The sequence below is a fragment of the Chlamydomonas reinhardtii genome, chromosome 4 (assembly GCF_000002595.2).
Source record: "Chlamydomonas reinhardtii strain CC-503 cw92 mt+ chromosome 4, whole genome shotgun sequence".
Taxonomy (NCBI): Eukaryota; Viridiplantae; Chlorophyta; class Chlorophyceae; order Chlamydomonadales; family Chlamydomonadaceae; genus Chlamydomonas; species Chlamydomonas reinhardtii.
Genome location: NC_057007.1, coordinates 2,062,796 through 2,086,253, shown reverse-complemented (window position 1 = coordinate 2,086,253; position 23,458 = coordinate 2,062,796). Strand labels below are relative to the sequence as shown.

Here is a 23,458-nt window from a genome sequence, read left to right as displayed (position 1 = left end):
CCAAGACGCTGGCGTGGGGCCAACCACTGCTCAGGATGAGTCTCCTGTGTGCCTTGTCACACGTGTGCAAGTGCCAGCGGATTGGCGGCGCTAAGACCCAAATTTTGTCAAGCCTGTCCTTGACACGTGCGGTATCGGTTGCGCCCCACAGATGTGCCGTCTGCGGTGTGCCGCCTGCTGGCTGCAACTCACACCACTCAGCATATATACCGTATGATGGGCGCAGTGTAGCTGGCTCACCGTGGCCACACGCAGTCAGCCAGTCACCAAAAGATGGCCTACGCTTGGGCCTACGCGGCGCTATGCCACAAACACTCGTACCGTACACCACACAATAAGCACGCCAATGTTTCATCATGGAGAAGAAAGGCCGTGGTCGGGGCGCCATACCGTGGATCACACGAATCCGGGCATCACCATGGACCCAGAATTCCCGAGTTGTCGGGCCCAGGCACGGTGCCTAGTAAAGGTGCCCGCGACTACCCAACGCATCTGCATCAATCTGACAGCACGCATTAGACGCATACGGTACTTGCAACCAGCCGCCTTGCAAGTCCAGCATGCCAGCGCATGGTCGGCTTACGGCAGTCACGCTAGAGTCTAATGTGCGGGCGTGTGCTCCAGTTCTGAAGTCTTGCCGATTTCCATAACCATAACCAAGTACAACCGCCGCGCGTAGTAGCACTGTATGCGCCCACTGCCGTCTTTGCCCACGCTCAGCGCTCCGTTGCGGCAATCAACATACTTACTCAGCTGTCTGAGCAGACGCCTCATTCGATGCCAGCGACGCCGACCTGTGCTGTCGAGCCGACCCTATCACCATTGTCACCTCCGCAATCCGCACCAGTCGCACGCGGCGACGCGACAGCGCGCGGCCCCGCACCCACACCCGCCTCCCTCACTCGGCCCCTTCCCCTTCTCTTCTTGGCCGCTAACGCCCTCTCCTACATCACCACTGTCACCCGCTGCTCCGCCGTCATCGCCGCCCTTGCCGCCGCCTGCTGCGCCGCCGCCTGCTGCGCCGCCGCCGCCTGCGGCTGCGTCCTGCTGCTTCAGGCGCAGCTTCCTGGCGAGCGTGCCGCCCAGCTGCTTGAGCCGGGGGCTGGTGCTCTCCACTAGTGAGGGCCACACGGCCACAGCCGCCAGGGCCAGGAAACCCAGCAGCAACGCGGCGTTTACGACCAGGATGATCACACCCACAGCCGCCTGCGCGTGCGAAAGTCATAAATTGCAGAGGGGGGAGCGCGGGGCAGAAAGAGGGATCTCATCGAGACATGGGTATTGCCGTGTTGGCAGCAAGGTGTGTATGCAGCGTGCGTGTGCATGTGAGGGCATGAGGTGAGGAACGAGGGATGGAAGGATAATAAAAGAGGCCGGAAAGTCGGGCCGAAAAGTACGACTGGGCCTGAGTGCCCCGGGCGAGCTACGCAGCGGGTAGACATTGCCTTGCTGGCATCACAAACTCAAGCTCATGTCGTGGCGTGTCCAAGCCCCATCCAGGCCACCCGCTCACCCCTGCGCCGCCGGTGACTGTGTTGTTGTCCACTGCGAAGTAGAGCCTGCGGGCGGCCACAGACGCAGGGGAATATCGTGTACGGTATGGATGTGCGTGTGTGTGTGTATGTGTTTGTGTGTGTGTGTGTGTGTGTGTGTGTGTGTGTGTGTGTGTGTGAGCGGTACTCGCACTACCAGGGGCCCAAGGCCAACACAGGGAACACGAAGCACCGTAGCCAATGTAAGATCCTCAAGCCGGCATGAAGCCGCCCGTGCTCTCCCGCTCCTCGCCGCATCCACCCCCCCCCCCGCCGCGCTCACCCCAGCGTGACGGTGAGGCTGAGCACGGACAGGCTGAGGAACTCCAACACCACGAGGAAGTGGGAGCGCATGGCCGAGCAGGTCATGTTCACGGCGCCTGCGTTTGCGTTTGCGTTTGATGCGTTTGTGTTTGTGTACACGTGGGGCGAGGTGCTTATGACTTTATGAACACATGCAGACTGCAGCAGACTGGAAGCAGTCGGGCTGCGTGCGGGTGCATGCCTGTGTGCACGGGTACAGCTGTGTGTGTGTGTGCGGGGGGGGGGGTTAGGGCGGGTGGCGGATGATTGGATGGATGGAGGGTGCTTGCGTTCATTAACGCAGTCGGGTGTCAGTAGCGTGGGCGGGGGGCACGTGTGTAAGAAGCAGCGGGGCGCCCCGCATCCCAGCGTGCGTGCATGGGCTGTGCGCCTGCGTTCCGCGTTCGCCCGTGCGGGGGCTGTGCAGGGGCTGTGCGCCTGTGCGGGGGCTGTGCGTGCGCGCGTGCGCCTGTGCGTGCATGCGGCGCCCGCTCACCAATGACCAGGAACACCGCCAGCAGCAGCAGCGCCTGGTGCGCCGTGACCAACGCGCGGCCAAACACCTCCACCGCCACCAGGGCCAGGGTCTCCAGCTGAAGGATGCTCTCCCAATACCACCACTCCGGCCTGCGGGCGATTGGGCAGCAGCAGCAGCGGTGGCGCGTGGTCCGCTTTTGTTGTTGTAGGTTTTGCCGTTGGCGGTATGTATGTTGGGTGCGGCGGGCTGACTTGACGGTGAGGCACACATACCCCTGGCTCACGCCCATGTGTGCACGCAGGCATAATCCGACAACCTACGCTGGCGTCATGCGCATTTCGTTTCCTTAAAGCATCTTCAATATTAATACCTGACACGACCCAATCCCAACACACCCGTCCATCCGGTCAGCTGGCACACAGCACCAGCACACAACACCAGCACACAGCATCAGCACATTTACACACATGCTGCACACGTGCAGTCGCGCCACGCCAGAAGGCGCGCACGTACCCACCTGTATCTCACACGGTCCCCATGCACCTCCGGCAACCCACCTGTACCGCTTGTACCGCACACGGTCCCCATGCACCTTCCTCCGGTAACCCACCTGTACCGCTTGTACAGGAAGCCGTACACCTGGCCCACGTGGTGGTCATCCAGCTTGTGGCGGTGGCGGGCCATGAGCAGGAACGACACCAGCGGCGGCGCCAGGCAGTACGCCAGCACCGCCACGACGCCGATGGGCACGTACAGCGCCAGGTGCGTGCCGCTGCGATTGTTGGCGTGTGTGTGTGTGTGTTAGTGTTGTGTGTGTGTGTGTGTGTGCGTGATTGAGAGAAGTAAAGAGAGAGAGTGCGTATGTTGGTGTTTGGTTTGGTATGGTACGGGTGTGGTGTTGGATGTGGTTGTGCGGGTGCGAGGCGGCGGCAACAGAGCACAAGACGGCAAGTACCTAGCTAGGCGAGTCGGGTTTGATGCGAGCAATGTGGGTGCCATGGGCGCGTCCTTCCAGATAGAGCTGTAATGAATACCACTTTTCAGATAGAGCTACAGTGAGATAGCGCTCCATGTAATTCCAGATAGAGAAACGCCACATGCAACACAGGTAGACGCACATGTACACCTGACCTGCACCGATAATGCGCACCTGTAGCACTCTTGCTGCATGTTGCGCACCCAGTAGCCACGGCTCCAGGTGGCCTGGCGGGCAGCAGGCGGGCGAAGGCATGTGATGGATGGGAATGGGAGCTGGGAATTTCGCGCTGGAGCGCAAGGAACTTCCGACACGAAAAACGTGTGCATGAGTAATGAGCAGCAGCACTGCGCCGCCGCAACCCCTCCTGTGGTGGGGCTCACCAACTGAGCGTCGGGGAAGTTGCCGTCACCGGTGTCGATGCGGTAGCACGCAAACACTGAGAGCGCCGCCTGTTTGCGAAGGAGCAAGGCATACGGGAGCAGGAGTGCGGGAGCAGATGTGTAAATGTGTTGCGCAACAGCACCCCAACCCCACCTCCCTTACGCCCAAGCCCCGAAGTCCCACCGCCCAACCTCACCCTGCGGCCCTACCGCCCTACCCTCCGCCACTGTCCGCCACGCCGCATATGACTCCCTTACCTACACCCACCTTGCCCCCCGTTCCCAAACCCCCAACCATTCGGCCCAACTTGCATACATCATCACACACGTCCTTGCCCTACACACCCTTATCCAACAACCCCCCCCAAATCCCACCCACACCCCACCCAAACCCCGCCCAAACCCCACCCAACACCCGCCCAAAGCCCACCTGCGCCAGCCCCGGGTACAGCACGAACACAGCCACCATGAGCACGATGGCCAGCTGCTCCCACAGCGTCAGCGTCTGGTCCACGTGCACCAGCGCCGAGCGCCGCTTGATGTGCGGCTCCAGCAGGGAGCGGGCGCGAGCGCGGACCTGGAGGTGGTGGTGGCAGTGGTGGGAACATGGGGTGGTGGGGTCGAGGGATGGAGGTGGTGGTGGTGGTGGGAGCATGGGTGGCAAGGGCGAGGGATGGAGGTGGTGGTGGGAGCAGGTAAGGAAGGAAGGAGGAGGAAGAAGGAGAGGGAGCAGCGCTTACTTAAAGCCGGAGGCGGGATGGGAGCGCTGGCAAATCGCATTGCAGTTTGATTGCATATTTACGCAGATTGCTGGCTCAGGAGCAGCCGGCAAGTGATGGGATGCGGTCTAAATCCCTGTTTGGTCACGCAGTGAGGCACAGCCCCTTCCCCTCACCCCATTATATGCCCCACATGCCGCGCGTTCCAAACTCGCACCTGCCGCAAAACACTGGAGCGCCCGCCGCCGGGCCGGCCGCCGCCTGCCGCGCTGGCATCGCCCTGCTCCCCTCCCTCCTCTCCCTCGTCCGCCCAGGTGTCAGCAGCCGAGCCCGCCGCCCCGCCGCCATTCCGTGCCTCAGGAAACGCCCCATCAGGCGCGTAGGATCCAGGATACCCGGAGTCCTGGCCATTATACACCCGGCCTGACGGCGACAAGCCACCAGCAATGCCGGGGTAAGAGGCAGGATAGCCCGAGTACATGCCCGCCGCCGCCTCCAACGAGCGAGCCTCATCCACCGATCCTGCTACTGCCACCGCCACTGCAGCGGGGTCTGCTACAGCCGCCGCGGCCACAGCCGCAGCCGTCACCGCACCGGCGGGATGCGGGTGCGCGCTGCGGGCACTGGCAGCGCTCCCGAGGGAGCGCTGCTCGCCACTGGCCGCTGTGGGGCCCACCAGCGCCGCGGGCTGCTGCATTAGAGGCGGCGGCTGGGGCGCTTGCGCTTGCGGCTCAACAGCGCCCGCAACGTCCGGCGCAGCACGGCGGCGTGGGGACGTGCCCGCAGGCGCCTCCGCGCCCTCCGCCACAGGCCGCGGCCCGACGCCGCCTGAGGCCGCCGCCCGACCGTCCGGCCGATCCACAAGGATCCCAACCACCGCGGCGCCGCCAGCATTGCGAGCCGCCGCACCTCCATTGGAGTTCACCCCACGCGGGCCAAGCCGCGACAGCGGAGCCGGCGCAGCAATGGAGTTGGGGACCGCCGGGGGCCGGTCCGGTGCTGCTGCTGCCGCTGCGGCTGCGGCGTTGACTGCTACAGCCGGCAGCGCTGCTACTGCCACGGGCGGCATTGCAAGTACCGGCTCCAGGCGGCCGCTGCTCGAAGGCGTGATGGTCGGGTAGCGTGCCGACACGGGCCGGGACCCCATCCCTGCTACAGCCGGCACGCCGCCACCGGCCCCTCCGCCTCCCCCTCCCCCTGCCACCGCCGCCGGATACCCACTGTGACTGGGCGTCACCCCATTGCTCGACAGCACCCACGTCGAGTAACCCGACACGCCTGCGCCTGCTACCGCCGCCGCTGCTGCTGCCGGCCACGCGCCAGGTACACTGCCGGAGGCATACGGGCTGCCAGCTCCCAGCGCGTCTGAGGCAACCAGCGGCGCGTCAGCGCCGCCGCCGCCGCCGCCGCCCGAGGCAGCCGTGCACTGCACACTGTGCCAGTCGTCTAGCTGCTGGTCGTGGTGATCGTGGCGGCGCAGCGAGCTGCCGAAGATGCGGTTGAACCAGGTGGCCCGCTGCACCGAGTTGGGGGCGCCGGGGTCGGGCGCGTAGCGCAGGCGGCCGCCGCGCGTGCGCACCACCATAGCGGTAGAGCCGAAGCGATACCTGCGGGGGAGCGGGGGCGAGTATGTTTGGACGGGTACCGTATATGCGTGTGTGTGTGTTTGTGTGTGTTTGTGTGTGTGTATTTGTGTGTGTGTGTGTGTGTGTTGTGTGTGTGTGTGTGTGTGTGTGACATGTAGCCGGCATAAGCGTGAAGTACGCCGCCATCGTGCACTGAACTTGATGCCCACATCGCCCTGCCTTCCTAAGACCTAAACTTAAACTCTTGGATTGCGGGGCGTACGGGCTCCATACAACTACACACACACCCGCCCGCCCAGCCCCACGCACGCTCCTGACCCATTCCCACCCCACCCCACCCCACCCCACGCCACCCCACCTCTCCTGGCTGGGGCTGGCGGGTTTGGGTTCACTCGGTGGGCTTGCGTTTTGTTCTGGAGTACCTCACCGCCACCCCACCCGCCCCCAGCTCCCCACCTCACTACCGCCCCACTACCGCCCCAGCTCCCCACCCCACTACCGCCCCACTACCGCCCCAGCTCCCCACCTCACTACCGCCCCACTACCGCCCCAGCTCCCCACCCCACTACCGCCCCACTACCGCCCCAGCTCCCCACCTCACTACCGCCCCACTACCACCCCACCTCCCCACCCCACTACCGCCCCACTACCGCCCCCAGCTCCCCACCTCACTACCGCCCCACTACCGCCCCACCTCCCCACCCCACTACCGCCCCACTACCGCCCCCAGCTCCCCACCTCACTACCGCCCCACTACCACCCCAGCTCCCCACCTCACTACCACCCCACTACCGCCCCCAGCTCCCCACCTCACTACCACCCCACTACCACCCCACTACCGCCCCCACCTCAGCGCCCACACGGCCAGGCACAGCAGCGCCACGGCCACGGGCGTGAGCAGCCCCGCCAGCAGCTGGATGCGGGCCTGGCCGGCGCTGTCCTCGCGCGGCAGCAGGCAGGAGGGGCTGTAGGCGACGTAGTTCTCGGCGCCCGTGACGGAGTTAAGCACAGCCTGTGCGTGTGCGTGTATGTGTGTGTCAGCATGTGCGTATATGCACGTGTCAGCATGTATGTGCATGTCCTGTTGGGCTCCATCCGTTCACAGGAGTGGGGCAAGCGTGACGGGTGCGGGTAGGCTGGATTCGTTAACGGGGACGCTATTGTGAGATACAACGTGGTGAGAGCTGTCATGACAGGTTGTGATGGCAATTGGCCATCCCGCCCATCTCGCCCGTCCCCCTTCCCGCCCATCCCGCCCAACCCGCCCAACCCGCCCAACCTGCACACATGCGCCCACCTGGCACTTGGTGATGGACGGCGGGTAGTTGATGTTGAGGCGGGTGATGATGATGAAGTACTGGACGTGCGTCACCATGGCCTGCGTGGTGTGGCGTGGCGTGGTGTGGTGTGGCGTGGCGTGGCGTGCGGGCGGGAGTAGATCGAGGTGTGCTCACGGTGAACACGTGACAGCAAGCGGGGCGGGCCGCTGCAGGGACCCACGCGCGCAGGCCGCGGCATAATGAAGGTGTTACTGTACGTCCTTAACGCCGCGGGGTTAGTTTGCTACTTGTCTGTAAGCGCCCAGCACGTCCGAGCAGACCTCAGGCGCGCACAAACACACACGCATACGCGCACACACACGCACATGCACGTTGAGCAACTCCCCCTCTCCCTTCCCCCTTCGTTGGTTTGGTTTAGTTTGGGCTGGTATTTACAACCCCCTCCACCTTGCGCAACTCCCCCTCTCCCTTCCCCCTCTCCCTTCCCCTTCCCCTTCCCCTCCCCTCCCCTCCCCTCTCCCCCTCTCCCCCTCTCCCCCCTTCCCCTCCCCGCCCCCACCTTGAGCACCTCCCCCGGCTCAATTCCCTGGCGCCCCTCGTCCTCGTCAGCTGCGTCCCTGAAGTTGCCGTAGGTGGTGAACAGGATCAAGATAACGTTGCCAAGGAACGCCAACAGGCCCAGGAACACCGTGCGACCCATGCTCGGACAGCCCTGCGCGTGGAAAGAGCAAAGGGCTGAGGAGCGAGCTGATGGGGTGCGGCGTGTGGGTATGGCTGTTGGTAAGAGGGAAGCAGCGTCAATGCTCTGGCAAAGGCAAGCCAGCTCTCCAGGCAGGCTCCGTTCTCAATGGTAAGTCTGGCCCAATGGCATGGCGCCCTGGTACACCCATCGGGCTCGGACACTCTCCCCAACCGGGCCCTCCTTTCCCTGCGGCGTTCCATTCCCCTCGTCCCTTTGCCCCTACCCCCCAACCCCACCCACCTGGCACTCAAAGTCCGAGTTGACGTAGTAGCCGGGCAGGCAGGCGGCGCACAGGTTACCGGTGTAGCCGCTGGCGCACTGACGCTGCATGTAGCTGTCGGGCGTGCTGGCGCTCAAGCCCCACAGCAGGCACGGCAATTGATCAAAGTCGCCGCCGCCCTCGAACGCGTCCACGCCGGCCGCGGTGCCCAACAGCCGCTCCGCCTCCGCCAACGAGCTCACGTTGTACCGCGCCAAGTACGTCGCCGTGGCGTCTGCGCCCTGCGGGATGCTGCCGTACCACTCGCGCTGGCACCTTCCCAGCAGCTGCGAGCGCGCGTCCTGCAGTACGGCATCGTACGGCACCACCACGAACCCGTCCGGCCCCACCACGGCGTTGGGCGCGGCCCAGTCCGCGTCAGCGCTGTTGCCACAGGCGGCGGGATTGGGGCAGGCGTGTACAGCTGTGGAGTTCGGCGCGGAGTGCCAGTAGCCCAGGGCGGGGACCAGCAGTGCGCCGCCGGGGCAGGCGGCGTTGTCGGGGCAGGAGGTGCAGGCGGCCGGGCCGTTGTAGTCGTCGTTGGCGGTTGCGTTCATGAGCTTCAGGTAGTTGGCGGTCTGGATGTCGGTGAGGCTGGGCCGGTCGTCCTGCCACAGCCCGTACTGCCCCAGCCTGTGGAATTGTGTAGGGGGGGGGCGCGGAAGGAGGGCGCGGGAAGGCGGAGGAGATGGTTGGGGACGGGGGCGTTTACATTCAATGATAAGCGGCGAAGTGGACTTGTAGCCAGGCACAGCGGCACAGCAGGGGGAAGGGGTGCACGCACTTTGCAGGTTTGACCTGAAGGCAGGTGGCTAGGCACATACACACACAAAGGCGTGTACCTAGACCTCATGCTCCGCACAACAAAGTTTCCGCCTCCGTCACGTCGTCACGCCGTCCACGGCAAACACCCACCCACCCACCTGCAGCTGGCACAGGCGGTCCAGGACGGCGCGTCCAGCTGCTGCGCCGTGTCCAGCTCCAGCGTGTCGCCCACCAGGCAGCGCAGCAGCCGCGCGCGCACACGCAGCGGCGCCACCGGCGGCACGCCCGTGTCCTCGCTCAGCACCTCCGCCGTAAACAGCAGGTGGTAGTCGCCTGGCCAGCCGCGCGGCACCACGCCGCGCCACGTGGCGGAGCCGGCGGCCACGGGCTGGGCCAGGCTGCTGTTGGCGAGCGGGCCCGGGTCCAGGTTGGCGACGGTGGCATTGAGCCAGGGCCGCGCGAGGGCGTCGGATGCGGAGGTGGAGGAAGCGGAGGTGGAGGTGGAGAGCGCGGCAGCGGTGGCGTTGAAGGGCGCGCCGGAGGGGTCACGTGGCAGCATCTGGAGCGTGATGCGTATGGATGCCATGTCTGTAGGTGGTGGGTTGAAGGGCGGCGGGGGATGGCCAAGATTGGTACAGAGTGGTGGCGAGGGGTGTGGGCGGGGGAGCGTGTATCACAGGGCCAGGGCCACGATCACATCAGCGGAGCGTATGCATGTGGCACGTTGGATGCAAGCAACGCGGGTGTGAGACCGTCTCTGTCATATCTGCATAGCAGCAACGACCACACGACACGCGCCCACGACACAGCGCATTGTACAACGCATCGCACTGCGCATCGCACAGCCCGCCCCAAGGCCGCCCTCCACGTGGCTACCCGCCTCACCCGACGTGACCGGCTGGTTGAAGCGGTCCCGCAGCGCCACCGAGGCCATCAGCGAGCCGCCCGCCTGCAGCAGCCACGTGCCGTCGCCGGCCTGCACGCCGCCCTCCTCCACCGTCAGCGTCATCTGTGTGGGCGGCAGCGACACCGCGTAGCGGCTGAGGCCGCCGGCGGCGGAGCCGTCCGCCGAGGGCTGACGCGGCACACACCGCGCCAGCGCGGACGTGAGGCCGCGGTAGCGTGCCGCCAGCAGCGCGGCTACGGAGGCGCTGGCGGTGCCGTTGGTGGTGCCATTAGCATTAGTGGTGTTGGTGCTGGAGGGGGAGCTGAGGAGGTAGCTGAGAGAGTCAAGCACGCGGATCGCGGCTGTCTCGGCGTCCTCGCCTGCCGCAGGCGGCGACGACTGCTGCGGTGATTGAGGAGCAGCAGAAGCCGAAGCCGGGTCTGGGGCCGCGGCGGCGGCGCCGAACGTGCCGAGGCTGGCAGTGCCCGGCGCAGCCTGCACCGCGGCCCGGAGCTGCAGCCCGGACGCGAGCGACAGCTGCAGGGCCCGCACGAGTGCGTCTGTGTCGTCTGAGCACTCGGCCGCCAGCGCCGACACAGACGTATCCTGCATCCACAGCGGCACTGCAGGACTGCTGCTGCTACTGCCTCCGCTGCTGCTGCCTCCGCTGCTGCTGCTGCTGCTACTGCCGTTGCTGCTACTGCCGTTGCTGCTGCTACTGCTGTTGCCAGCTGCAGTCACCATCGGCAGTAGCGAGTTGCTCAGCACCAGCGCGCCGCAGCCGCTCGCGGAGGCGACGCCCAGGGTGCGCCATGCTGGGGCCCAGCGCTGCAAGTCGGCGTTTGGCGGATACAGCACCGCCATCAGCAGCGGAACCTGCGCGCACCAAAGCAAAGAGGGCGAACAGAGCAAACAGGGCCCGAGCACAGCCGCACACAAAGTTAGGGGCACAGCATATGGTGCAATACAGTCTGATCCACGTCAGCGACTGAAGCCAAAGGGCGGCTCGCGCCATTCCCGGACATCCCCGAATGCGTGGCGGAAGCAGTTTAGCACGCAAACAACATGGACGCCCGGTGAGGTGCAGTGGAAAAGCGTGATGCACGGCGTACGGTGCGTCTTTAGCGTGAGCCGCTCACCGGCGCGTTCGAAGTGTTGATCGCGCCCGCCAGGAACGATGCAGCCAGCGCTGCCGCGGCGACACTGACGTTGCAACGCTGCGTCGATGCCAGCGCCGAGCCCAGCGCGGCCGAGTTGCTCAGGCTGGATAAGTCGCTCGCACTGACTGCAACCGCCAGCAACTGCCCCTCCACAAACAGCCCACCCCCGCGGGGGATGTAGCCACCGCTGCTGCTGCTACTGCCGCTGCCGCTGCCGTTTCCGGTGCCGGTGCCACTGCTACTGCCGCCCGCGCGGTTCCCGGCCAGCGTCACTCCCGACAGGACCACCCTGCCGTATGCAGACGTGTCACCGGCCTCAGACGCGTTGCTGCTACTGCTGCTACTGCCACTGCTGGCGCTCACACTCACGGCGACTGGCATCGTCGCGGCCGCGACCAGCCCCGGCGCGGCCAGGTGAACGCCGCCGCCTGCGGCCCCCGCGGCGCACTTGACCACCTCGGTCCGCTCCAGCACCACCCAGCCGCACCCCGACGCCAGCACGCCGCCGCCGCTGCGCACCGCTGTGCTGCCGCGAATGCTGCTGTCCGTGACCGTCAGGAAGGTGCAGTTGAGTGCTGCGATGGAGCCGCCGCTGCCCGCGCTGCCGCTGCCGCTGCTCCCGGCCATCTCGCCACTAGCGACCAGGCCTCGCACGTTGGCAGCCGCGCCCGGCGCCACGAACAGCGACCCTCCGAAGTAGCCCGCTGTGTTGTTCGTCGCTGTGGCACCCTCCCACACAGGCGCCGAGCCGTTGCGACAGAATCCTAGGCCGCTGCTGCTGCTCGCCAGCTGCACCACCGCCATCGCGCCGCCCGCCCACCCGGCATAGTTGGCGACGTGCGTGTCGCCGGCCGCGACAACGCTGGCGCCGCAGTCGGAGACGCTGGCCAAACCGCCGCCAAACGTGGTCGCGCCGTTGGCGGCGAAGGTGTTTCGCTGCAGGCCCACCGACGACGCGATCGGCGCGTACCAGACCATGCCGCCGCCTGCCAAGGGACGGGGGTGGGTAGATGAATGCATGAAGAGTTAGCGCTGCCGCAGCTTGCGCTTCCGCTCTACGTCGGGACATCTCTAAGTGCCCTGCAGGGCTCTACTTAACATCCTCTGTGGTTTTACAGTGCTTACTTACCGTACGCAGCGCTGTTGCCCACAAAGGTGCTACCGCTGACATTGGCGGTGCATCCGTCTTCGGGCCCCAGCAGCAGGTATGCCGCGCCGCCTCCGCCAGCGGCATCACTGGCCTTGTTGCGCTCAAAGATGCTGCCCGTGACGTTGACCGCGCTGCAGCCCTCGCTGGCAACAAGAAAGGCGCCGCCGCCGTGCTGGCTGGCGGCGACGTTGGTCTCAAAGCGCGAGGCGTTGACGACAATCAGGCCGCTGCCGCCCGCGTCTGCGTACAGCCCGCCCCCATACTCCAGGTCAGCCGCGTTCTCGGTGAAGTTGCACCCGGCTACCCACGTGAACCACAGGCGAGGCTGGCAGCGCGGCACACCGTAGGGCGCCAGGGCCGCCGCCACCGCCGCCGCAGCCGAGCCCGCTGCTGCTGCGGGTGCTGCTGCATCTCCGCCTGCTGCTGCTGCCGCGGTGCCATTGGCTGTAGGCTGCTGCTGCGATTGTTGTTGCTGCTGCCGGCGCCGGGTGAAGCGAAGTGCGGCGGCTTGTTTCGCCGCAGCCATTGAGGCCTGCTGGATGGCTGTTGAGAATGCGCCGGCATCCGCAACGAACATTTGGCTACCCATACCAATGTCATTGCCAACACCGTCATCGTACGGCAGCACGATGTGGCGCGCATCCGTGTTAAAGCCGCCGCCGGCTGTAGCATCCATCGCCTGGCGCCGCCGCTCGCTAGCGCCTGTGCTAGTGCTACTGCCGCCCGCGCCACTGCTGCTGCTGCTGCCAAAGCCCGCGGCGCTGGCGAGGACGCTGAAGATGCGCGGGTCGGGCAGTTCCGCCTCTTCTCGGAATCCGTACTGAACGGACGCCACCGCGCCGCCGCCCAGCCGGGCTCGATTCCCGGCGAAGCTACAGCCGAGCAGCTGCGAGGCGCAACCCGCCATCATGACTGCGCCGCCGTAGCCGCCCTGGCAGACGTTGCTTGTGAAGGCGCTGGTCGTGACGGTCACGTTGCAATCCTGTGTCAGGTCTGCTGCCACTGATGCCCCGGCGGGGGCGCTGTTAAAGTCGCGGGCGTTCCAGATGAAGATTGCGCCGCCTGTGTTTGTGCGCACGCGCGTCAAGGAAAAACACAGAGGATGCAAGAGGAAGAGCGCTTGGGTGGGTTCACCATGCACGGCAAGCAGGTGCGCTCACACGCGCCCGCCTGCATTACATACACGGCCATTGGTAGGCCCCATCCACCCCTGACCCCGCGCCCTGCCTTCAAGAAGGATCCCCCGCACTCACGTCACTCATCGAGCCAATCCAAGTAAACCTACCCTGGCTTGCGGTGTTGCTGAACCCGCGCCAGCTCGGCGACTGCCCCGCGGCGTTCAGCTCGAACGCGCTGTCGGCGATGCTCGCCGACAGCGTGGTGGCCCGATCGGGATTGCGCGGGTTGTGGAAGGTGAGCGCGCCGCCTGTTGTACATAGCATAAGCGGCGCCGTTTCGGAAAGGTAGGTCGGGCTGACTCACTATTACGCCCAACCTAGCACCTGTCTCCCCTGCTCTCACGACGGCGCCCTCGTACACGATGCCCAATGCACACGCGCGAGCCCCCCCCCCACCTGCTGTCTACCTCGCTACACTTTGTACCAATCCTTGCAACCCCCCCGCTTACCATTCCCGGCGGCCCGATTGCCCACGAACCGTGTGCCGTTGCCGATGCTCAGCCCCACGTCGCCCGCGCAGCTGCGCGCGTGCAGCTTGAGGTACAGCGCGCCACCGTCCTCAGATGCGTAGTTGTCCAGGAGCGAGGTGTTGGAGATGGCGATGAGGCTGCGCCAGACGTTGGAGCGAAGGGCGGTGCCGTTGGCGGCGAAGGCCTCGCGGGGTGCCATAATGGCGCGCAAGCACACGTCGCGCACAGTGCCGTCGATGAACTGCTCCGGGCTCTGTGTGGTGTTTGTAATGGGGAAAGGGTTGGGCGGCGGGGTTGGTTGGGCGTAGGCATGGGCAACTGGCGGGATGCGTCGGGTTGTAGAAGAAGGTACGCCTAACTCTCAAGGATTCAGCACCCGACGCCGCAAGGCACCATGTGCATTGCCTCCCCTTACGCGATGCCCCATGCACACGGTTGTGCCCCCACTTACCACTTCGATCGAGACAGCGCCGCCGCTCCCATCGCTGACGCTGTTGCTGTCAAAGGTCGCGGCTGCCATCACCAAACGCGGCGGAAAGCGGTTGAGTGCAATCGCGCCGCCGCCGCCGCCACTCCCCGTGACCCGGTTGCCGCTGAACGTCGCTCCCGCCGTCAACTCCACCTCAAAGAACCCATCTGCAAATACCGCCCCGCCACCGCCCGGCGCCGTGTTTCCACTCCAGGCGCTGCCGCCAGTCACTCGCAGCACGCCCGCTACCACCAATTCCACGTCACCAGAGCCGGTGCTGTTGCCAGTGCTGTTACTGCTGCTTGTGGTGCTGCTGTTGCTGTTGCTGCTGCCGGCGCCCCCGCCGGATTGCTGCAGGGAAGGCTTGGTGGCGTACTCCGCTATGCGGCCAGCATCGCGGTTGCCGGAGCGCACGTAGACGCCGCCTCCTCGGCCCAGGCCTGCGCTGTTGCCGGAGATCACACTGCTGCCGCTGGCGCTCAGAGCTATAAACCCGATGGAAACGCCTTCAGGGTCCTGGTTTGCGATGAGGTACAGCGCCCCGCCTACATAGCAGCAGTCAAGTGAAGCAGAGTGGGGCAGTCAGGCAGCTCGTTGGGGTGCTGGGGGTGATGCGGCAATACCCAACCGCACGCGGTTCGCCTTGGGGGCACACAAGTGATCTGCTTTGGCTTTGGCTTTGGCGTTACCGGCTCCTAGCGTCCTCCGGTGCCGTCCTTCGGTTGCACACCGACCGCCACGGCACGCACCACGTAGTCGGTCCTGCCCGCAAATTTCCTCCTCCTCCTTCCTACTCTAGCTGAACACAGCTAACTCCACACATTCACATAGCTCCGTATCCACTGGCTTTCCTCCGCACCGCCCAGCTTACCGTCAACGCCGGCGCTGTTGTTCACCAGGCGCGCCCCATCCGTCACATGTGCGGCCCATACGGCGCCTCCGCCACTCGCATCCACGTGCAACGCGCCGCCGCTGCACGCCAGGCATGGCGCGCTGTTGTTCACAAACGCCGCCGCCGAAATGTTGAGCAGGCCGACGCTGCCGGTGCCGAGCTCCATGTAGATTCCGCCTCCGCCGGCGCCGCCATATGCACCCGCGGCATTGTCGGCAATTATGGTGCGCACACTGCCCGTCGGAGCGGACAGGGCCGGCGCAACCGCGACGCCGGGACCCACTGTCAGGTTCGTGATCTGCACCATTCCCACGCCGTTCCGCGCCTTCAGGGCCAGGCCGGCGCCCTCCTGCCCCGCCCAGCTGCCGCGGATGACGGTGCCCGCCACCGTCACATTCGCCACCGAGCCAGTGAGTTCCAGGTCCACCGCGCCGCCGCGGTTGTCGGCCTCGTTGCCCTCCATGTAGCAGCCCGACAGCTCCAGCGTCCCCAGCTCTGAGACAGCCGCAAACACGGCGCCCCCGCTGCCGACGCCCACACTGCTGGTGTCCGACACCTGGCGGGCGCTGTTGCCCACCAGCTGGACGCCGCGCAGCGCCAAGAGGGCGCACGTGGTGTTTGGGTCGTTGGGATATTTCTCGTTCGGGTCCCTGTTCCCCACAAACTGCACGAACAGCACCCCGCCTACATAGCAGCAGTCAAGCGAAGCGGCGGGGGCGGTTAAGTTGCGTGCTGCGTGACCTGTTGGCGCCCATCCAACCACACGTACTTTGCCTTGGGGCACACCGGTCCCGCTCATCTCGCTCCGCGGGCCTGCCTACAGCCACTGCCGCGGCCGCGGCGCGGTTGCTTACCGAGCCGTCACGGCACGCAGCGCGCAGCCGGCCCCGCCCGTCCAACTGTCGTCCTCCCTCCCACACAAGCTGAGAACCAGTCCACACACCACGCCGTGCCCAACCCATTTGCCTTAAGCCTCACATCCCACCAGCGTACCGTTGTTGGCACTGTTGCTTCGCGCGGTCACGTTAGGCCCCAGCACCACGCTGTCGACCGCCAGCAATTCCGAACGCACGCAGATGACGCCGCCATCTCCGGTGGGCGCACGGTTGGAGGAAAAGACTGCGTCCGAGACACTGACGGAGGTAGGGCTGCCGAGAAAGAGCGCGCCGCCGCTGCCAAAGGCGGCGGCATTGGAAGAGAACTCGATCCCGCCCGCGATGTCCACGCGCTCAACTCCCGGCGTGTAAACCGCGCCGCCACCCGCGCTGTCGATGCCACCACAGCTGTTGTTGAGGAAGCGGCTGCCGCCGGCAATGCGCAGTAGCGTCAAGGGCACGTCGTTGTTCGTGGGTTTCACGACGCTCAGCGCGCCGCCGCCGGAGCCGTGCGCGACGTTGCCCCGGAAGCTGCAGTTGGTCACGTGCAAGGCGCCGTAGGAGCTCGTGCCCTCCACTCGCAGTGCCACTGCGCCACCCGTGTCCGCAGCGCTGTTCCCCTCGAACACGCTGTCCGCGAGCGTCGTTGCGGTGAAGCCGGGGGTAGGGAACAGCAGAACCGCTCCGCCGTCCGCTTCACCAGCCTCACCCGCCACAGTCGCCGCGGCCCAGTTACCGCGGAAGGTGCAGCCCCGGACCTCCGCCGCCATCGGCATGCCGCCGCCGTCTTCCACGCGCACGTAGAGCGCGCCGCCGCCCACCGCCGCCGCCCGGTTGCTGATGAACGTGCTGTTGAATACGGCCATACTGCGGACTGCGCCAGAGCCCTCGTAGCTCAGGCACACCGACATCCCGCCGCCGGTGCCGGAGCCCGCAAGCGTGGCCTGGTTGCGGCTCACAGTGCAGCCCTCGATGCATAGCGTGGCGTGGCCCTGTGTGTGCGTATGGGTGGGAGACAGGCGTCGGGTCTGTGGGCAAGGGAGAGCGCATCGAGGAGGAGGAGACGCAAGACGCAGGCATCAGGCGAGCAAGGGGCCCGCACGACGCACAGTTGGTGTACTGGCTGACTCTCATGAAGTCGCAAGCGCACGCGCTCGCTAGCACCACGCCAGCCCTGCCCGGGCTTTCGTCACCGACCCCGGTACCAGGGCCCCAGGTCACACGTACCAGGGCCCCAGGTCACACGTACCAGGGCCCCAGGTCACACGTACCAGGGCCCCAGGTCACACGTACCAGGGCCCCAGGTCACACGTACCAGGGCCCCAGGTCACACGTACCAGGGCCCCAGGTGCACCGGGTCCGTCACTCCACGCACCGTTCCGAATGCCAGAGCCATGCCGCCGCCGGCTCCACCCCTGTTGTCCGTGAAGCGGCTCCGCACCACCTCCACAGGCACGCAGTCCCCGATCGCCGTGGTTGCGCCCCCCGCGCCATTTGCGTCGTCCACCGCGTACGGCGTGAGCACCAGCACCGCCCCAAACTGCATCTGGGTCGAGACCAGCGAGCCCGCGCACCCAAAGTTGCCGATCCCCAGCGCCGCCGCAATGCTGGCCATGGCCCCCCACAGGTCTTCGCCCGTGGGCCCAAACACAGCGTCCCCCGGCGTCGCCAGCACGACGTTGCGTTCGAAGACGCTGTCGCGCACCTGCACGCCCGCGTCACCGAAGGCGGGCTGCGCGTACAACAGCGCGCAGGCCCATATGTGGGCCTGCACGTCCGAGCACGTGACGTTGCTGAGGGAGGCGCCGCGCACCCCCGGCGCCGCGAGGGCCCCGAAAATCAGGGCCGGTGCTGCCGCGTCTGCCTCGGCCGCCCTGCCACTGCTACTGCCGCTTCTGCTGCTGCTGCTGCTGCTGCTGCTGCTGCTGCTGCTGCTGCTGCTGCTGCTGCTGCCAGCCCCCGCTGCCGCTGCTTGCAGCAGCGACGCCTGGCTTGCCAGCTGTGTCAAGGTCACGTTGGTGAGGGAAAGAAACCCGCAGGACGGGCAGAGCAGCAGCGGGTTGGCAGAGCTGAGCGGCACGCCCCGCACCTCGGAGTCCACCAGCTGCAGATGTAGCTCGCCAAGAAATGTGAGGCCCCAATCATCACTACTGCCACTGCTACTGCTGTCCAGCCCCGCAGTCAACGTAGGCGCGGCCGTGGCGCCACCGCTGCTGCCGTCCCCGGCTGTGCCTGTGGGAAACTCGCCGCCGGGCGGCGCTGCAGGGGCCTCGCCGGCAGGGGCCGCCGGCGGCGGCGGAGTGTCCCCAGCTCCGCTGTCTGCTTCTGGCACGCCGGGAGGCGGCGACGCGCTCCCACCGATCAGCGGCCTCCGCGCCCTCGGCTCTACCTCAACTCCAGACACCGTGAAGCTCCCGCTTTCCCACATCGAGAAGAGCAATGGGCCGAGCTCCACCATCACATTCCCACCGGCACTGCCGCCCGCCGCCGCGCTGCTCCCAGTCGCGCATTGGAGGCTGCCAGATACCGTGATCGTTGGCGCCCCGTCACTGCCGCCGTAGCTCCCGCCGAACCCTGCGGCGGCACTCCCACCAGTGCCTCCATACACGGGAGGCGACGCGGCTGCCCCGCCGCCGTACCCTGGTGGCGATGGGCCCCTAACGACGTCGCCTACCAGCCGCAATGTACAGGTGTGGGTTACTGGTGGTGGTGATGGGGGGCCCGAGGGGCAGACGGGCTCGTTAGGAGCTGGCGCTGGGCTGCTGCTGCTGCCGCTCGCATCACCGCCGCCGTAACCAGGACCGGGCCCCGAACCCCCATATGTGCCTGGGGACTGGCCTCCGTCACCGCTGCCGCCGTACGTGGGCGGCGGAGTAGCACCACTGCCCAGCAGTAGACGGCCCCGAAGGGCAGGCACCGCGTTTACCGGGCTGCCCGCTACAAAGCCCTGGGCTGTTGTAACTGCGGGGGCCAGGAAGCCATGTGGAAGAATGCCGTGTAAGAGTGGCGGGCGTGTCCGAAGTCAAGCGCGGCGCCATGGTGCACAGCAGCGTGAGCTTACGTGCGACGAATATCAAGGTTGCCAGAGCGAGCAGGCGCCATTGAGCGTGCAGGCGCCATTGAGCGAGCAGGCGCAATTGAGTTTGCATTGAACGTAGCGCACATAGTTTAGCGTGCCCAGGCTCTCATACAGCTATGCTTTGCGGCCAAATTGCATAGCAACATATAGCCCGAGCAGCGCCTGCTGCGATGCAACAGTTGTTCGCAGACTTGTTCGCAGAGAGTTACGCTTTACAAAGGACTGCGTCTGAGGGCAATTTGGTCAAGGGTTGAATTCGTATGTGCAGTGTGGTTTGGTCTCTACCTCGCGCTTGGCTCTCTAACTCTTTAAGTTGCAACGCGCAGTGCGTTCAGAAATGCAGTGCGAAGTGTTCCAACAGCTATGGGCATGAGAATTCTGTTTAAGTTCGTCCAGTTGTGTTCTACTGTAGACGTGACGGGCTGCCATCGTGAAATTGTTGGTCGGCTCGGCACCGCGAGAGAGTGAGGAAGGAACAATGTTCACAAACCCGCGTGGATGAGCCTGTTGTGCAGCCTACCGCATGCAATGTTCCTGCAACAGATGCAGTTTACATGGTGTAGGTCAAAGCAGGCGGGCGCGGAAGCTGCTGGGTTTTGCGCGACGTGCGACACGGGCAGCCACGGGCCCCGCCCAGTGTTTCCCGCCAAGTCCCCTGCCGCCAGTGCCAGGGGCAGTGGGACACTTCTGACGACAGCCACATCCTAACCATAGCGCACCCCTGCCACAGCGCGTTATGCCATCATCACATCATGCTGGCACGTGTTGCGGTGTTGGCCGCTAGAGCCGCTTACCGGCCCTCAGCCACGCCAGGCCGCCCAGGGGTCCCCTGGTACAGCTTGTTGCAATACTTGCATAGGAATCACTCATGACTCACTATCGGTTGTTGCTCGTCTCTCAGTACGAAGCAAGTCACTAAACCTCCATCCTAGCAGCGCCCACGTTGCTACTCCACACTTGCCAATTCAAGGCTGACACGAGAGGTTGCCTCCGTGAGCGCCACGGGCGCTGTGAGCCGAGCGCACACGCGTCTATCATCTGAGGCCGAAGGCTTCGATCCTACTTCATCTTCCGGACGAAGCTGGGGTCGGTTAATGCAGCCTCCGACCATCAGGTGTAACCACTGTTCCAGCAGACACAGCACAGCGCAAAAAAACAGCCGCAGTACTCATGGATCAATTAGGCCGTTCACCCATGTCTCCAACAAACCGGCCAAAGCCATCATCTTGGGCGAGCAGTTCACCACAAAGTTCCTCCGCCCCCGTCCTTCCTGTAAACATGTACACGAGAACGCGCACTCAGATAGTCGCATGCATCCGATCACAACACGTGGGCAGGAGAGACTGCATGATTGTAAAACCAATGACGCACGAAACGACAAGAGCGAAGCGCAAGGCAGTCTCGGTTGCATTTCACTTGATGCCTAGTAAGATGCGTGAAGCACCCTCGCGGATGCAGTGCATCATCCCTTGCTTGCATTCACAAGCAAGGTTCCTGGCAATCTGCATCAGGAAGCATGGACGCAATCAAGGTGATCCCCGGCATGATGACGCCTTGCGGCTGGCACCTTACACTCGCACTCGCACAACAAGTAGTGTTCAGTACAAGACTAAGGCATTATAACACATTCCGCAGGCCGCCTTCACTGGCAATGCAGTCTACAGTTCTCCAGCAGCGGCGCCGGCAGCAGCCGCTGCCACCTCTGCTGCTACCGCTGCTGCCGCCGCCGTGCCCGTCGCCGCCACCTCCGCCACTGGCATCGCGCCTGCAGACGCGGCGGCTGACACGGCACCCTCCAGGTAGCCGCCCGCCATTGCGGCACGAAGCAGCTGTGGCAGCAGCAGGAAGTGCAGGAACAGCAGCAGCTCCCACAGCAGCAGCACCAGCATGACCAGCACGAGCCCGCCCAGCCCGCGCTGCAGAAGGTCCAGGTCCGCGCACAGCCCCCGCTCACTTGTGGGCAGCAGCAGCAGCGGCCGCGATTGCAGGGGGCCGGGCTGCCCTCGTTCTGAGGCCCCCACAGCACCAGCGGCACCTTCCCGCGCAACCCGAGGGCTTGCCGCCGCATCTACTGCGGCGGCCGGCCCGTTACCTCGCCTCCGCTGAGCACCCGGCTCTGCCTCTCCCTGGCTGCCCTCGCCCGCACCGCCGCCACCGTCGCCGCTGCTGCGCCTGCTACCGGTGCGACTGCTCGTCGCGCCGCCCACACGGCTGCTGCCTCCGCCCCAGCCGCCGCTGCCTGCAGCCCCGCCGTACGCCACGGCTTGGCAGAAGTAGTCACGCGAGTAGCCCTCCAGCACGTACACAAGAATGGTGGGGAACACGAACCCGAACAGCAGCTGCGCCAGGGTCACGGTGGCCAGGCACATGCCTTCCTCCCCCGCGCTTTGGACGAGCGCCATCGCCGGTGCATCCGACAGCGCTGCCGCAGCCGCCCAGCCACCCGCGCCTGGCGCCCGCCCCAACACGCATCCGTGACCGGCGCCCAAGCTTGCGCCTGTGCCTGCGCCTGGGTCCTGGTCTGGGCCGCTGAACACACACGCACCCGCAGCCCCTGCCGTCACGTCTGTCAGCGGGGCGCCAGCGTTGGCTGTGCTTCCAGCTTCAAGGCCGCCCGCTGCACCACTGCCGCCGGCACCGCCGAATGCCGGGATCACAGCGTTTACTGGCAGCTGTGTCACAAGCAGTGCGCGCAGCTGCGAGGATAGCACCCCTAAGCGGCCGAGCGCGGCCCAGGCGGAGCGGACGTAGGCGCCTCCCAAGGCGTTCTGATGGATCACGGAGCACACGTGCGGTGCCACGAAGACTGAGAACCCCGTGGCAGCCGCCAGATTGTAGGGGAGATGGTGCTGCAGCAGCAGCGGCCAGCCTGCAGGCAGTGGGGGGAAAGCGGGGGGGGGGGATTTCCGTCACGAGTTCACGCGGGTTGCAGGCTTGCAGCTGGACTGGTGAAGGGAGACAGGAAGCAGGTAGTAGCTGTAGTGATGATGGCGGCGATGGCTTTTAGAGTGCAGGGATGCAATGTCATGTAATGTCAGGAGGCGTGGTGCGGCAGGGAGAGGGGGTGAGCGAGGCGGCACGCGCGCGCGTGTGCGTGCCGGGGGAACGCCGAGGGCGTGGTGCCAGCCGCCAAGCAGCAGTGGGCCCCGGCCCGGGGACTCACCTATTGAGGCCCATATGAGCGTGCCAGCGCCTGACGTCAGCACTAGGTGTGTGAAGAATGTGCCTACGCGTGCCGCGGTATCACAAGAAGCATACACAGGCAGCCGGCGCATCGGGTGGCTGCAAGGAAGGCAAAAGCAGTTTCTCCCCGGCTTCCCACCGCAACGGCGCAACCATCGCCCGCTCGCCATCAGCCCAACTCTCAACTTTTTCAAGCGACGACTTTCACCATCCATGTCATGACTGGGACAGGGCAAGCAATCTGAGGCAATACCCCCGCTCACCCAGCGACCGCACAGGCACGGGCGGTGACCAGTATGGCAGGCCCACGACAACTAGGCAGTCCACGAGTGCCCTGAAAGTCAGCTGCAGGCCGTGGCGGTGTCGCTCATACCAGCACCGAGGCAGCAGCCGCGAAATCAGGAGCCAGTTGATGATGCACACTGTGGTTGAGGACAAGTTGGGCGTGTCAGGCGACAGACTGCGGGGAACATCTGCGAAATGCGTCCCATGGACGGTTTAATCTTACCGGCTGGATATGCTACATTAGCCCAATGGAAGTCTATCGACGGGAACAGCAGTGGCTGTGAAATGAAGAATCCTGCTGCTAGGATGGATTGCGCTGCCAGGTATCTGAAAACAAGCAACGTCAAGATCAGAGTGCACATGAGAGATACTTCCAAGCAATGACAACTTGTAAAAGGAGGACATAAGGCAAGGACCCAGGCAACACTTGCGCGCACCTTGTGTCTAGCGTCCGGAAAAAGGCTTGCAGTCTTTGCGAGCGATATCGTGTTTCCAGACCGGCGTCAAGGAACCTCAGTGTGAGCGCGTGTTGTTGCATAGCTTTGTTGCGCTGCACTTGCGCACGCTCACTACATTTGGGCCTATGCTTTGTCAGTTAACCATTACAATGCTATGTAAGTGCGTGCAAGCTTATTCCTATCGCAAGCCAACTGGGCCCGCATTTGCCGTTATTTGCCATACAGCGGCGCGCTCCGACCCCCCCCCCCCGCTCTCCCCTGTGGCGTACAGTGCCGGGGCCGTTCCCCCAGAACAGCATGCGACGGCCAGTATAAACACATTGTCAATGTCTACACTCGTAGCACCTGAC

The 23,458-nt window shown here is 65.2% G+C and overlaps 2 protein-coding genes across 2 annotated transcripts; both read right to left on the bottom strand.

Annotated features, from left to right (window-relative positions):
- Nucleotides 1–26: 26 nt before the first annotated feature.
- Nucleotides 27–19,648, bottom strand: CHLRE_04g219150v5 (uncharacterized protein). Its single transcript, XM_043061852.1, has 24 exons — nt 19,165–19,648; nt 17,479–19,064; nt 16,222–17,095; nt 15,208–15,912; nt 14,319–14,881; nt 13,847–14,120; nt 13,505–13,645; nt 12,199–13,281; nt 11,049–12,055; nt 9,909–10,785; nt 9,182–9,611; nt 8,240–8,891; nt 7,817–7,969; nt 7,275–7,355; nt 6,826–6,989; nt 4,609–5,998; nt 4,103–4,249; nt 3,673–3,741; nt 3,464–3,516; nt 2,924–3,085; nt 2,332–2,462; nt 1,816–1,912; nt 1,514–1,559; nt 27–1,206 (listed from the first exon to the last, which is right to left on the bottom strand). Exons 1-24 carry the CDS (start codon nt 19,250–19,252, stop codon nt 826–828), a joined length of 11,154 nt encoding a protein of 3,717 aa, XP_042925204.1. The 5' UTR covers nt 19,253–19,648; the 3' UTR covers nt 27–825.
- A 72-nt stretch (nt 19,649–19,720) lies between these two features.
- Nucleotides 19,721–23,298, bottom strand: CHLRE_04g219100v5 (uncharacterized protein). Its single transcript, XM_001692107.2, has 5 exons — nt 23,088–23,298; nt 22,874–22,977; nt 22,629–22,787; nt 22,346–22,408; nt 19,721–22,051 (listed from the first exon to the last, which is right to left on the bottom strand). Exons 1-5 carry the CDS (start codon nt 23,186–23,188, stop codon nt 20,841–20,843), a joined length of 1,638 nt encoding a protein of 545 aa, XP_001692159.2. The 5' UTR covers nt 23,189–23,298; the 3' UTR covers nt 19,721–20,840.
- Between the last annotated feature and the right edge of the window lie 160 nt (nt 23,299–23,458).

Coding starts and splice junctions, on each gene's coding strand:
- CHLRE_04g219100v5 (XM_001692107.2), bottom strand. CDS start 23,188: ATGCAACAACACGCGCTCACACTGAGGTTCCTTGACGCCGGTCTGGAA. Junction 22,978..23,087: donor TTCCGGACGCTAGACACAAG/GTGCGCGCAAGT, acceptor GCTTGTTTTCAG/ATACCTGGCAGCGCAATCCA. Junction 22,409..22,628: donor CGTGCCTGTGCGGTCGCTGG/GTGAGCGGGGGT, acceptor CGGCACGCGTAG/GCACATTCTTCACACACCTA.
- CHLRE_04g219150v5 (XM_043061852.1), bottom strand. CDS start 19,252: ATGCAAACTCAATTGCGCCTGCTCGCTCAATGGCGCCTGCACGCTCAA. Junction 17,096..17,478: donor TGGCTCTGGCATTCGGAACG/GTGCGTGGAGTG, acceptor ACGCACACACAG/GGCCACGCCACGCTATGCAT. Junction 10,786..11,048: donor TCAACACTTCGAACGCGCCG/GTGAGCGGCTCA, acceptor TGGTGCGCGCAG/GTTCCGCTGCTGATGGCGGT.